Below are 13,619 nucleotides of genomic sequence, written 5' to 3'. Positions count from 1 at the left end.
TTAAAGTGACACTATCTTTTGCATTGCCTTTGGATTGTTTTCATGCCACGTGTTATGTTGGTGGGAGCTTGTCAAAATGTTTGTTGTAGATAGATTTAGCCACCTGCTTTTAGGGGCTCCTTTCTTTGCATGACTTAAAACAGGGATAGGCACTTCACTCATAATGAAGTGACTTGTTCCTAAATTAGCAAAAATCTTCCACTGAAGAGAGTCATCTTGGTTGCAATAGATTAGATATTCAGAATCTGCTGAACATAAAAGGTTCTCCTGTATCAAACGCTGGAATGCTTCATTCTCAAGAGATACCTTTTCTGTGGACTGGTAGAGTCCATGCTCTGACCTTCTGCAAGGCCCACATATTATGTAACTTAAAGCCCACATCAGTTTTATTCCAAGCAGAATGCTTATTTGGTGAGCAACACTGTTTAAGTTACTAAGTCGTTTTTCTACCTGAAATATTTTTCTTTGCTCCTTTGCTTTCAGATTCCATGCAGGTTAATTGCATAATGATATTTTAAACAGAGTATTCTCTCTTAACAAAATACCCAAGTGTACACAAACCCATCCTACACTTTCAGCACAGCAAATACTACTTATTGCAACCCTGTGCTGTGCTGTCCTACACCAGAGCTCTAGATGCACAAGTGAGGGAAACATTTCCCTGCCCCTAGGAGCCCACAGTCTAGTGTGGGCTTCCCTATAAATCCAATGGATGAACTTCTGAGCTTTTCGAAAATATTCTGAAATTATATGGCTATAATTACAGATATACATCTTCCTAAGGATATAGCTCATAAGCTTTATCAGAGTTTTGGAATTTTTTTTTTTTTTTTTTTTTTTTTGGTACCAGGGATCAAACTCAGGTCCTTGTGCTTGTGCAGCAGGAAGAGAAACCACTGAGCTAAATCTCCGGCCCTTAAATTGCTTTTTTTTTTTCTGGTACCAGGGATCGAACTCGGAATCTTGTGCTTACAAGGCAGGTGCCAGAACCACTGAGCTAAATCCCCAGCCCATGGAACTATTTTACTCCAAATTTAATTCTTCAAAAATTAAAGAGCACTAGTCTAGTACAGAAAGTTTATCTTAAGGGGGCTACAAAAAAACCTGCTCTTTTACTGTTCAAGTTGACTATTGGTTATAGACATAACCAATAGATTTAAAACACTTTTTAGAAAACCACATCTTATTTCATTGGGATAATTGTGTATTTGTATTAAAAGACCCAGTAACATTATAGGAATAGTTTTCTATGGTTCTAGGTAACATCTTCTTGTTGTTCTGCAAAACTCACATATTAATGTGCTGTGAGGTTTTCAAAGGTTAAGTTGCCAGTTATAGATTTGTGATCACATTATTTTACAATGAACAGTGCAGGTTTCATAAGAATGACAGATTCAAGTTTCCCCACCTCTTGCTTCCACTTTGTTTCTCCTAATCAAGGACTTGTTTCCTTTGCAATATTCATTTTTTCCCCCACCATGTTTGTCTCTAAAGATTTTTGTTTGTGTCTCTGTTTTCTAAGAAAGTATTTGTAGTGAGTGTTGCAACACAAAAGTTAAGCAAACAAATCAACAAAAACATAAACACACAAAAGACCTAATTTTTTCACTCTAGAAGAGATCATAGGGTTAAATTAACCAACCACCTTGTTACAGGTGTTATGCTTAGTTGATTATGTTATCAATGTTGGGAGATAAATTAAGAAGTCTAACATTTAGGAGAGGGGGAAATAATTATGTTATAGTCCTCATGATACTGAAAGTGCATATGCAGAAAAAGTTACTAAACACTAGAATATTTATTTGAATTAATTTCAACCCCAAATGAAAACTATAGAGATTAAATCAGAATGTTATAAGAACTATACTAAGACCACAATTCCATGGCCTGGAATATAGAAGAGCTGCAAAAAAGAATCAGAAACAGGGTAGTGGGAAGTTCTTGTGAGTGTTAAATCCTGGTAACCTTCAGAGTCAAAGGAGGTGCTGGGTCTGTGAATTCTTCCCCAGTGTGGAACCATTTCATAGACCCCCGGGCACTGGCTATATGTGAGGGGAAGGTAGAATGAATTCATCCAGTGCTGAGACCAAATATTGAAAAGGTTACACTCCTTTTTACAAGTGTATTAAAAATTTATGGTCTTTCACAGTGTATGTGCTATAATAAAATTATTATGTCCCTTTCTAATGGCAAGGCAGTGATAAGAATATTAAAAAATCTTTTCCATAGCTTGCTACTGGTTTAATAAGAGACTCACAGTGTCATTGTGAAATAGTAGCTCACAATACATTGTAAAAGAGAATGAAATTAATTGTTTATGAAAAATACTTTAAATTGATAATAACCAAAAGCAACCCCCCACAGTTTGTAATTCCAGGGAGAATCTGATTTCTATCTTCTGTGCATTTGAATACTGATCCCTTTCATGTTCCTTGCAAAGCAGTGAGGACAAAACAGCTATGCCTCAGCTACTTTCTCTGAAAATTTCTTATCTCGGATGTGAATTGTTTTGGACTCAGCTCAGGAGAAAGCAATTTTGGTGACCTTGTGTCATGATGTATGTGCCAGAATGCTGTTTTCCTAGTGGAACAATATGTCACCACGTCTTTCTCTAAAACATGTTCCTTGCTCTATTGCCTTGTGTTTCTTGTTTAATCATAAAGAAAGGTTTATTCCTAGCCAGAATTCTTACATATACACTCACAGAGATATTCTTAAGTATTGACTGTCCTCCCCTGTGAATGGAAGGCTTAGCTATAATCTAAGGAAAAACTTGGCTTGTAATGAGGGAAAGTCTGGCTGCATGTATTCTAGTTTTTCAAACCCAGGGGTCTTAAGTAATGGGAGAGTGCTGAGAACTGCAGAGTGTGAAGACCAAGACGTGGCACTGGGAGCCAGTAGGGCACCGTGGCAGCCACTCATAGTCAACTACTAGAAGACCTGGACACAAGATCTTACCATACCTTGGATAGATCTGCTTGAATCCTTCACCTAAATTCTATCACACTTCACTTGTACAGCACCACTAAAGAATTATTATTACTTCTACCAACAAAAATGATGTTTCTAGTATTCAGGAGCTTATAGTATAGCACAGTTGATAGTTAAACAGACACAAAATTATAACCACTTTGGGAAAGTCTATCAAAGAGGAATTACAGATGCTACAGAAGTGCAAAGAAATAATGTATAACCCATTGCTTAGTATACAGAGAAGGTGTTCAGGAGGAAGAAAAGTCTTACCTGGGACCAGAACAATGGTCAGGAGTCACTGAATGGAAGAGAGGTGGGAGAGGATGGTTGCAATGGGCAAAGCAAGCTCTGAGGCTGGGAGGGAGGAGAGACCTGACAATGCTGAGGAGCTGTAGGTTGATTCTCTGTGAGCAGGGGAGAGTGGTGAGCAATGCAGCTGGAGGTGTGAGTGGGTACCAGGTCATCATGCACCTTTCAGTCACTCCTTGGGGTACCCATGAGGGCTGCAGGAGCAGCTGTGGAGATTTTAACCAGGGAGTAAAGGAATGAGACTTGTGCTCTGGGCACATCATTGTTTCTGATTGGTGGGGTGGTGAATATTAGCAGGAAGACCAACTAGGAAGCTAGTGAAGTATTGCAGATAAGCGATGATGATAAAATGGACTTCAGTGGAGAAGAAAAAACTATGACAGATTCAGAGATGATATTGGTGCTGTAATTGCCCTAACTAATCTTCACCCACGAAATGTCCTATTTAATAACATTTTAAGGGGAAAGTATGTTAAAGTGCTCAATTAACTGAAAACATATGTTATTAAAGAGAGGCTTTTAATGGATGTAATAGAAATTTTTGAAGTCTAAGAATTTTAATCTGTGTCACATAAGAGAAACAAAAATCTCATTTATTTCTATCAGTTAACTAAAAAGCTCAATTAGACTTATTTTCTTTTTAAATTAGTCCCAGTAATATTTCATTACTGAATGAAAAGCCATGCTGTTTTTTAAAATCACTAGAATGAAAGGTACTTATTAAAAGGCAAAGCAGGAGCCATGGTAAGGCGTGCTTCTCTGTGATTATACTTATTTTTCAGCCCCTGTCTCCCAGCATGGCTGAGGCAGAGTCATCCAGTCAAGGGCACGGACTCATCCAAGCTCATTAAAGTGGAGAGTATGGATGGAATGTCACATTCCCAAGGGCTTGTTAGGAACTGGAAATAATCCCTCAGCTGCTGGTGATTCATCCTCCTACTGCTAGAGCACCCTTCCGACCACCCACCTTAGCATGACTGCTTGAGGGGCAGCTTGAGGATAGGTGTTTTGTCGTATTCATTTACACCATCTAGGGAACTATGTGTTCCTCAAAGAAGTGTTCTCAGAAATGTTGGTTGAACTAATGACACTTTTGAATTATCCTCATGTTGCCTATTTTATTTACCCTTCCGTTTGATGCTCCTGTTCTTCATTACTACAGCCCAAAGAACCCTAAAACCACCTCTGGGTAAAATGACTTTATAAAGACCACACCCTAGCACTAAGTTTTTAAGTTAATGCTCACTTTATTATGTCATAATATCCTTTAAAAGGTTGATTTTTTTTCTTCACAGAGAAGGTATTTTAATAATTTTATCTACTGAGAAAATTCAAAATAGAAATCAATTTCTAATAATAACACAGGACACTTCTTTCTGATAATCATCATGCATATAAATGTAGCATAGAAATGCTTTCTTATATAATTTGCCAAATAGGTTAAGTCCATGTAACTATATAAGTGCAGTTATTACTAGATTAGCAGAAGTCTTCACACTTAATTAAAAGATTCTACCAACGCAGAACTTTGATGTCATGTTCTAAACTTTTCAGAGATCAGAGAAAGAAAGATTCAAAATTTTAAAATTAGGTGCTTTAAAATTAATACACACTTCACAATTGAAAAAAAGAACTGGTAAATTTTAAGTTAAAATATCATAGTGTTGCACTAAAGGCTGTAAGGTATATTCAAATCAGTTTAACTACTGAAGTTGCTAATTCTGTAACTGTGTTTCTGTATTTGTTGGATTCATACCCCAGGAGTTGCTCTTTGATACTCACTGGAGGGGTGTTGTTTCTCATTGTTCATTCGTATTACTGATACCAGGATGCCAATAATCCTTTTGCTCTTGCTCATTTTGCTTGTGTTGTGTCTGTAGAGCAATGCAGCAAACAACAATATGACTTTGACAAGATGATTCAGCAGTGTCTGTATATGATATGTTTGTTTTTGACTTGTATTTGTTTTCCAGTTCTTTTGTAAGTCCGTTTTTGTCCTGTAACATCTTTTTGAGGCTAAAGTGTTCTATAGACTATTGAAAAAAATCTTTGCTTACAACAAAAGATGTAGTTGCTGCTTAGAATTTAATTGACTCTTTTCCTTAAACTTTGCACATGCCATTATCATATTACACATTATGGTGAAATGACCCATTTTTATGTTTTTCTCTCCCAACTCTACTGCTCTAAAGTTCCTTGGGAGCAGAAATGCAACTTTATCTACTGAGTGCAGAGAGCAGTAGCAGTAGTGCCTAGTGACTGATCAGTAAATGCACTTGGATTGTCCTCCCCTGTGCTGGGCTGAGCACTGCTCTGGCGTTTGTAAAACCCATCCCCATAATCAGTCTTATTTAAGCCTCATAAAAACTCTCGAAAATGTCAGTTATCCTCTGCAAATCTTACCAGTCTAACCTACTAAATGACCCTTCTCATCCCCAGGTGCATGCAAACATCGTTTCTGTCCTGGACCATGTCATGGTCCGATGCTTCTCCCAGCTCCGTTCTTGTCCCCTCTGGTGTGTGCTCCCGGGTGCCTAAAGTTTTCCTTCTAAAATGTGAAACAGGTCATATAATTTCCCAACTAATACTCTTCCATGCCCTCTTGGATAAATCGCTCAAGTATTCATCCTGGCTTACAATGTTCTTGTTTCAGTGCTGTTCCAAATTTTGTCAGAATCCTTCTTAAGAAAAGTATTTTATATTTGCAACCAGCATGTACACACACACACACACACACACACACACACTTTGATATTCTTCTCTCCTATTCTACATTTCATGATTAAATTAATGGGCCGCTATAGTAATGAACCAATTTATTTTCATGCCCGCAGTGTAGAAAACATCTCTCTACTTGATTTGACCTGTCTACTTTTCTGATTTTATTTTCTGCATTTTGCTTTTTCCAATTTCCTCCACTATACTGGCCTCTGTGTTTTTTTTCTGACCCTGTCAAGTAAGCTCCCCCATTTAGGTTGTGGTACTGCAGTTCCTTCTGCCTGGAAAATTCTTCCTCCCAAATATCCATATGGCCCCCTTCTTGTGTTGTTACTGTTTGAAGTTATATATCTCTTTTTATTGTTGGTCTCAGCCATTAGAATTAAAGATCTGCAAAGAGAGAGGCATTATTCTACCCAAGTACTCAAAACATTGTTTGGCTCTTAGCAGTCATATAATCAGTATTTGTTAAATAAATGACTCCATATACAACTGAAGACACTAAGGCTTGTGGATGTTAATAGATGTTAGACTCTTGACCAAAAGTGAGTGTTAATGTGTGTACGTATTAAGCTAGAATCAGTGGTCCTTAAAATTACTTGATGTTAAACATGTCGTCATTTACTTCATCTTTTAACTGACAAATTTTTCCTTTAGCACAGTAATGATTCTTCATTCATTTGTTCCTGCTTGTCAAATGTTTGGTATGTATAACTAGATGTACTAGATGCTGGCAAACAGTAGCACAGTCTTTGTCCTCGGTTATTTGTCCCACATTCTAATGAGAAGACAAATAAGCAAATATTGAGTGAGAAACTGTCCAATTTTAAGCTTGCCATATAATGGCATTATAAAGAAAAATCCCCAAGGAATATTGGTTGGAGAAGACTCCTTGGAGGGACTAATCTCCAAAATGAAACAGGGAGGATAAAGTGGGAATTATGCCAATGAAGGAAGGCAGGCAGAATAAAGGGGACATGCAAACATGCCAGGGTCAAGAGCAGGCTGGAGAATTTCAAGTCTTTGGGGATGACTCAGTGGAGATGGTGGGCCAGTAGGTAGGGACTAGGTGAGGAAGGCTTTTCTAAGCATTGTTACAGATCATGGACACAATGCTAGGATTAAGGGAAGCCACTTACCAGGAAGCAGGAGAAGAGCATCATCAGATCTGAATTTCCAAAATGTTCTTCTCTGGAAATTAGATCTGGAGTATAGGAAAGGGAGAAGGCAGGTGAAGGCACAGATTTGAAGTAACATAGGGTGGAAACAATAGTCTGACTGAAGTAGACATTGCAGGAGGATGCAAGAGCTGGGTAGAAGCTAATAATCTACATGAGTTGTAAATAATTAGATTTGAGAATTACAAGAGGTGGAACTCTGGGTGACTAAAAATATATAGTAGTTGATTAATAAATATATGTTGAATGACTTTTAAAAATTAATACTTATGACTGGAGTACAGGGTGATTAGTGGTGCAAATGCTGAGCCTTTTCTGTTAAAGAACCACAGGAAAAATTAATGTCCATGGAGCAGTAAAGGGAATTTCCACTTTTAAGACACCATCTTTTGATAGTATAAAACTATTGACGATGTGAACTAACATCTGAGAAAGCCACAGAATGAAAAGATGGGGGAAACTGAATTTAAATTCCTTATCGAACCACTGGAGCATTATTTAGTCAAGCTTTCTAATTACATTCATTTTACATTATAATTAAAATCTGGATTACTAGCTTTCACAAGTTCTCCTGAACACTTAGTGCTGTGATGTCTCCAGACAATTTTCATGCTTTCTGTATATAACACAGTATTTCATGCTGTCTATGTGTAACACATTACAGTGGTGCTTTGATCAATTCTCTCTACAATTCTGGCCTCAAATCAAACTGGATGAGAACCGCATTTTGCCATAAGGTCAACATGAACCTAACCATTGGATCTAATTCAGTTCTTGTCTAACTCATTTTGCTGCCAGAACTGTAGAAAGAATCAAGTTTGTGAAACGAGGCACTACAACACAATGCTTTGCACATTGCGTGCTCTCAAGAGACATTTGTTGAATCACCCAGTATGATGTTTGTTCTACACGCAGAATGAGTTTTCTCTTGAACGAAGCAGTATGTGACAGTTCATTGCACAGCAAGTGACTTGCCCAAGCTCTGCCTTGCTAAGTAGCAGGGTCCATGGTGCTCTGAGACCAGTGTGCCTTCCGTGGTTCTTTCTAGGAAATCTGTGACTTGTTCAGATCTGTCACTCAGGGTTCTCTTCACTCACTTTGCACATAGACTGCATTTGACTGAGAAATACAGAGTTGATATTCACTTTGATTACAAGCCACACATCTCTTTGCTGTGTTCTTTAAATTGTACAGAAATCATTTTGTTTTACCAAGAAATAGATATCATTGAAGATAGAGACACTTTCTCTCCAGTATTTTCTCTTGCATGTGTACAAAAGAAGCATGTTTTCACAAATGACAAATTATTTTTGTGTTTGCCTAAGTGGTTAGAGCAGACAGCTCAAGCTCGGCTGTGCATTATAACCACCTGGCACATTTGAAAATATTCCAACACCCAGTCCTCACACCCCCAAAATTAAATGAGACTATTGGGGAGTGGCATCCCGGCATCAGTATTTGTAAAGGTCCCAGATGATTTCATTGTGCAGCTTCAGCTGAGACCTCGAAGTGACAGAGCAATGAGCTCACACTTTTTGCTTAATGTGTTCTTTTTTCCAACCACACGGTGGCAGCATCACAATACAGTGCACATTTTAGGCCCTGTGTAAGTAGACGTGGGGAAATTATATGTCTAACACTAATTAATAGCTTTTCCAGTGTCCCTTCTCCTAGAGATGGAGATAGGATTAACTTTTTACCCGGATATTCTTTGTTGATTTGTTTTCGTAACTATCATAGTCACTTTCCTGTTGCTGGACATAATACTCAATACCTGCAACTTAAAGAAAGAAAGGTTATTTTGGTGCCCAGTTTCAGGGGTCTCAGTTCATGCATGATCTGCAGGCTCCAACGGAGAAACAGCATGGTGGGAGAGCCTGGTGGAGAAAGCTGCTCAGGTCAAGGTTACCAGGAAGAAGAGAGGAAAGGGAGGAGACCTAGAAGGAGATCCACTCTCCGGGTCATGCCACAGTGACCCACCTCTTCTTACCAGACCCCAGTTCCTGACAGCAAGTTGGCTGTGTGTTCATCAGTGGGCTGATCTAGTGATGAGTACAGCACCCTGTGAGGTAATCACTTTTCAAATACCCCCAAGCGATTGGGAAACATGCCAGATCTAAACCTTAATACTAAGTAAACTTTTAAGTACATTTATCAATGGATTAAATTAGTAAGAATTACAAGCCATATTTGCAAATACAAAAAGAGAGAACCAGACAGACTTGAGTTTAAGTATTGCCTTTACCACTCAAATACAATTATTTTACCTTTTTGTGCTCCATTTGCACACCTACATGAGAGAGGCTGTTATAAAGATTAAATGAGACAGTATATCAAATCAGCTTCAGAAAAATAGATGATGGAGATGTTGAGAGAAAAATGACAGCGCTGTTATATAGTCAGTTAACAAAGTCCAGAACTACTAGAACTGATGGACTAAGTAAAGTGTCAGGATACAGAATAAGCACACAAATTTCAGTAGCATTTCTATACTCTAACAATGAACTACCATTCCATTCCCCAGTCAGATTTTTAAATATTTTTTGTAGGCCATGCAATAGCTCCCCACCTCTTCTCTCTACTTTCTGTTATAATTCTTCAATCCAAGTATAGATTTGGCACATACTAGATGCCTAAGACCTTTGTTGAATGACTAAATTTAATAAATGAACAAATTAAGTTTAATATTTTCTAGCTCATAGTGATCATGTATTTGTTCATGTGTTTATCTCATTTAATTCAATTTGAATATGTATACACAATGTCATCAATACAAAATATATAAACTCAATATTGTTATTATTTATGGTATCCATACATGAGTCCATAGTTCAATTTCTACAAGACTTTCAACTGAGAGTAAAAATCAATTTAAAAAATAACATAAAAATATCTTGAGTCTTTTCAAGAATGAATGAAGATCACAAAGCCTGATAGTTCTGTACACACTACTCATTTTTCTTTATCCCTGATCCTTATTTCTTTTTTATTTACATTGTTACCTAGCAAAACAGATTTTTTTTGTATTTAATAGGATGGGAAAATAGAAAAGCTGAGCAATCAGACACCAACTCTTCTTTTTTTTTTTTTTCCAACTTTTCTTAATAGAAGGAGGCAAAGAGTGTTATAGATCATCACACATTCATGATTGCTACCCAAACACACACACGTGTGTGTGTGTGTGTGTGTGTGTGCTATGACATTGCTTTTTTGGACTCTTGGTTAGTTACTCTTTTATACTGTCATGTAGAAGACATCTTTATGTGAAGGTACCCTTCTCCAATAAGTGACATTTGCCTCCACTCTTTCTAAACAAAACAAAACAAAAGCAAAAACACAAACCTGAACATATAGCTCCTTTGCAGAGGTCCTTTGATAGAAACTATAAAATGTGCCTAGATTCACTGAAGGGAAGAATCCTGGACTCAGCACTTTGGTTTCTCTCTGTGCAGTTTGTGGTTATTCTGTGTACTTCAGGCTTCATACATGAGCAACAGCTGTGTGTGGAAGTGCCAAGAAAAACCATCTCAAAATATCTTTGTTGCAGGCAGAAAATGGCATTTAGGAACTTCAGCAGGGACTGCGCTCTTGAACTATGTTTAATTTTGAATCTTGAATGGAAAAATCCAATGGGAAAGCCAGTCCCATGGGATCCTGAGTTGGGTCTACTGTTAGAAGGAAAAGGTGATCACAAAACACAAAGCCCTGGGGTCCCTGCAAGCTGTTCATGCTGTCCGGCAGGGATCCTGGATGTGGCCACTTGGATGGTGTTATGCATCCGCAGGAAGAGGCACAGCAGGAAACTGCCATTTGGAAGAACATTGTGGCCAAACCAGACTTTGGCTTTGCAACAGCTGATTTAGATTATGACTTCACAAATTTTCAAGATTAACATTCTTTTACTTGTTTACTCATGAAATCATAATATTCTTATAATTTGGAAATCCTTTACAGTTTGGGGCAGAACATCCTACCTAAAAGTCAAATTGGCAGACCCTGACTCCCCAGTGTCCTCAGCTTGATCTTGTCTGTACTTGTTCTCACAGTGTCACAGGGTTAAATGAAGGGCTCCTTTGCTTAGCTGTCAGTGTGCTGACTGCTGCTGAGTAGCTAGTGTTGTTCAGTTAGCCACATCTGAGTAGCAGCAATGTTTAAAGCATTCTGCCCCAGGAGTGATCATGGGCACTACAGAATGTCTGCCCACCAGTAGTTATTTCTCAACACCTCAGCTCTTTGCCAACTTGGCTCCTCCCAGCCGAGTAGTCTTCTGTTTTCATACCCAGGCACTTCTGAGGGATGTGAGCTGCCCGACACGCCAGGGTTAGGATGACATTCACTTCTCTCACCGTTCGGGCTACCAGAGATTGTGAATGTAGTAAAGAGCACTGTGAAGAGCTCTGTGAAGTCAGAGCTTTCTGAACTGTGTCTCCAAAGCCTTCCTTCTGGTAGCCATCTTTGGAGGATCCACATCCTAGCAGGTCTGAGTCAATCTTACTGAGTAAATCTTTTAGTTTCACATGAAGCATTTGGCTTGTTGGATAACAATGAGTTCCAGGCTTCTCAGTCTCAGAGGACCAGATATTTTTTTTCTCCTCTGCATTCAGTCTGGTGTATGTTGTGTAGATGTCCTGTCTCACCATTTTCTGCCTTGTGGTGATATGATTTTTGGAGAGATTTTTTTTCCTTTCATTGTCTACTGACTTAAATTGGACCTACCCTCATGACTGTGGTAGATCTCTCTGAGTCAAAATATTAAGAAAACAAGACTGGGGCGTTTATTTGGGCATATTTTTCTGGAAAGACATACAGATGTGTGGAAATCTTTCTCTCCACATCCAACCCCATGTAACAAGAGGAATACTGACGGTATATAGCAGACCAAAGGCTCTGTTCCATCATTTCTCTAACCTAGGGGGCTCTGAGGTGTTCAAGGTGACCTGCTTCTATAATCAGCTGGCGGAGGGGATGTACGTTGGGAGACAACTGTATTTGAAGGTATTTTATGATGTTTTGAGAAAAATAAAAGATTAGTAAATAATCTAAGTGTTTCCTTATAATGAGGACTGATACCACGGTCTATTGAGAAGCATTATAGAGTCTTCTTCAGAGAAGGTGCAAAAATGGAGCAGATCTAGTCAATCTGGGAGAGTCTTAGTAGGATCTGTTATGGGGCACTTGAGCAGAGGAAAGAGCGGCCTCTGTGACTTTGTAGTCGGGTGTTGGGTTTGAGTTTCCAAGTTCGGTCATTAGTTGCTGAGCTCTGGATTCTGAACCAGGAGGTGTGGGGTTGTAAGCTCTCAGGATGGGGATCTGTGGCCCATCTTTATTAAGCAGCAGTATTGTGATACAAGCGAATCTCCCATCAGTGTGTGTGGAAACTTTAACTTCTGAAATACTATCACTACTCCATTTTGTATAAGGTTGTGATCACCACGAAAATCAATAATACCAAGGTATTCTCGTGGATTGTTAAGAGTTTAATTATGTGTAGATTATTTACAGAATTTATTCTTTGTTTTCATTCTGCAGCCTCCACCTCAGATTTATGACAAACAGCTGGATGAAAGAGAACACACCATTGAAGAATGGAAAGGTGACTCTGCTACTCATAAGTGTATATTTTTTACTTTATTGAAACTCGGGACACAGAAAGTATCCAACACTTCTATATCCTATACTTCTGAAATAGAAAGTACCCCAAGACCTTTTCTTATAAAGTAATTTACTAAAAGATGATATTTTGTTTTATTTTAAAAGATGATTTTTAAATTGTCCTCTTAGACCATTTTTAAAGTTTCTAAAACTTCATCTGTCTTCTCATACTGATGGAAAATTTGTGTTTGCTCAAGAATGAAAGGAATTAATTATTGACACCTTTGCAAATGGATTGTTGAAGTGTTTGTTGTGGAGGGCAAGGTTCAACTCAAAATTTCAAATTTAAACTTTCCTGTTTATATGGAAAACTTTTACATAAAACATAAAATTGAATGTTTTTAAACTTTAGAAAGAGGAAGATAGTTAGTACATGAATTCATCCACAGAATGCATAACATTTGAGTGTTAAAATAGAAAATAAGTGCACCTCAGTGGCTTATTTCTCCTTAAATTAATAAAAGGGAAGAATGAATGCCTTGATCCTTTTTTTCAGAAACACTTCTCCAAACTCATGTTACATCTTCAAAATAGGTTGAAACAAAGCAGAAAGGTAACTCAAAGTTGAAAGTCATTGTTAAACTAATATAAATAACTACAGAGTAGAACAGTTATAAGAAACCCGAAGGTGAAGATATCAAATGATCAGATCAAAATAGGAAGAAACATAAATGGAAAATTTTAAGGGAAGGGAAATTTAGCTACCTTGAAGGAATTAATAAATCTAAATTGGGAAAAGAAAAACAGTAAAATACCAAATAGGGCTATAAGAGGAAAACAAATGACAGA

At 37.9% G+C, this 13,619-nt stretch overlaps 1 protein-coding gene across 13 annotated transcripts in view; it reads left to right on the top strand.

Annotated features, from left to right (window-relative positions):
* Window positions 1-13,619, top strand: part of Mapk10 (mitogen-activated protein kinase 10) — a 357,438-nt gene that overhangs the window by 329,862 nt on the left and 13,957 nt on the right. For all 13 annotated transcript variants that reach the window (XM_087185889.1, XM_004870519.4, XM_021248788.2 and 10 more), the window contains one exon: window positions 12,708-12,771. In XM_087185889.1, coding sequence (XP_087042015.1) covers window positions 12,708-12,771 — 64 coding nt within the window. The remainder of the gene's footprint in view (window positions 1-12,707; window positions 12,772-13,619) is intronic.

This window comes from Heterocephalus glaber, unplaced genomic scaffold, assembly GCF_053883595.1.
Source record: "Heterocephalus glaber isolate CG9 unplaced genomic scaffold, H.glaber_assembly_v1.0 deba00001503, whole genome shotgun sequence".
NCBI classification, from domain to species: domain Eukaryota; kingdom Metazoa; phylum Chordata; class Mammalia; order Rodentia; family Bathyergidae; genus Heterocephalus; species Heterocephalus glaber.
The sequence above is the reverse complement of the archived record's forward strand: the minus strand, read 5'-3'. Positions and strand labels throughout refer to the sequence as shown.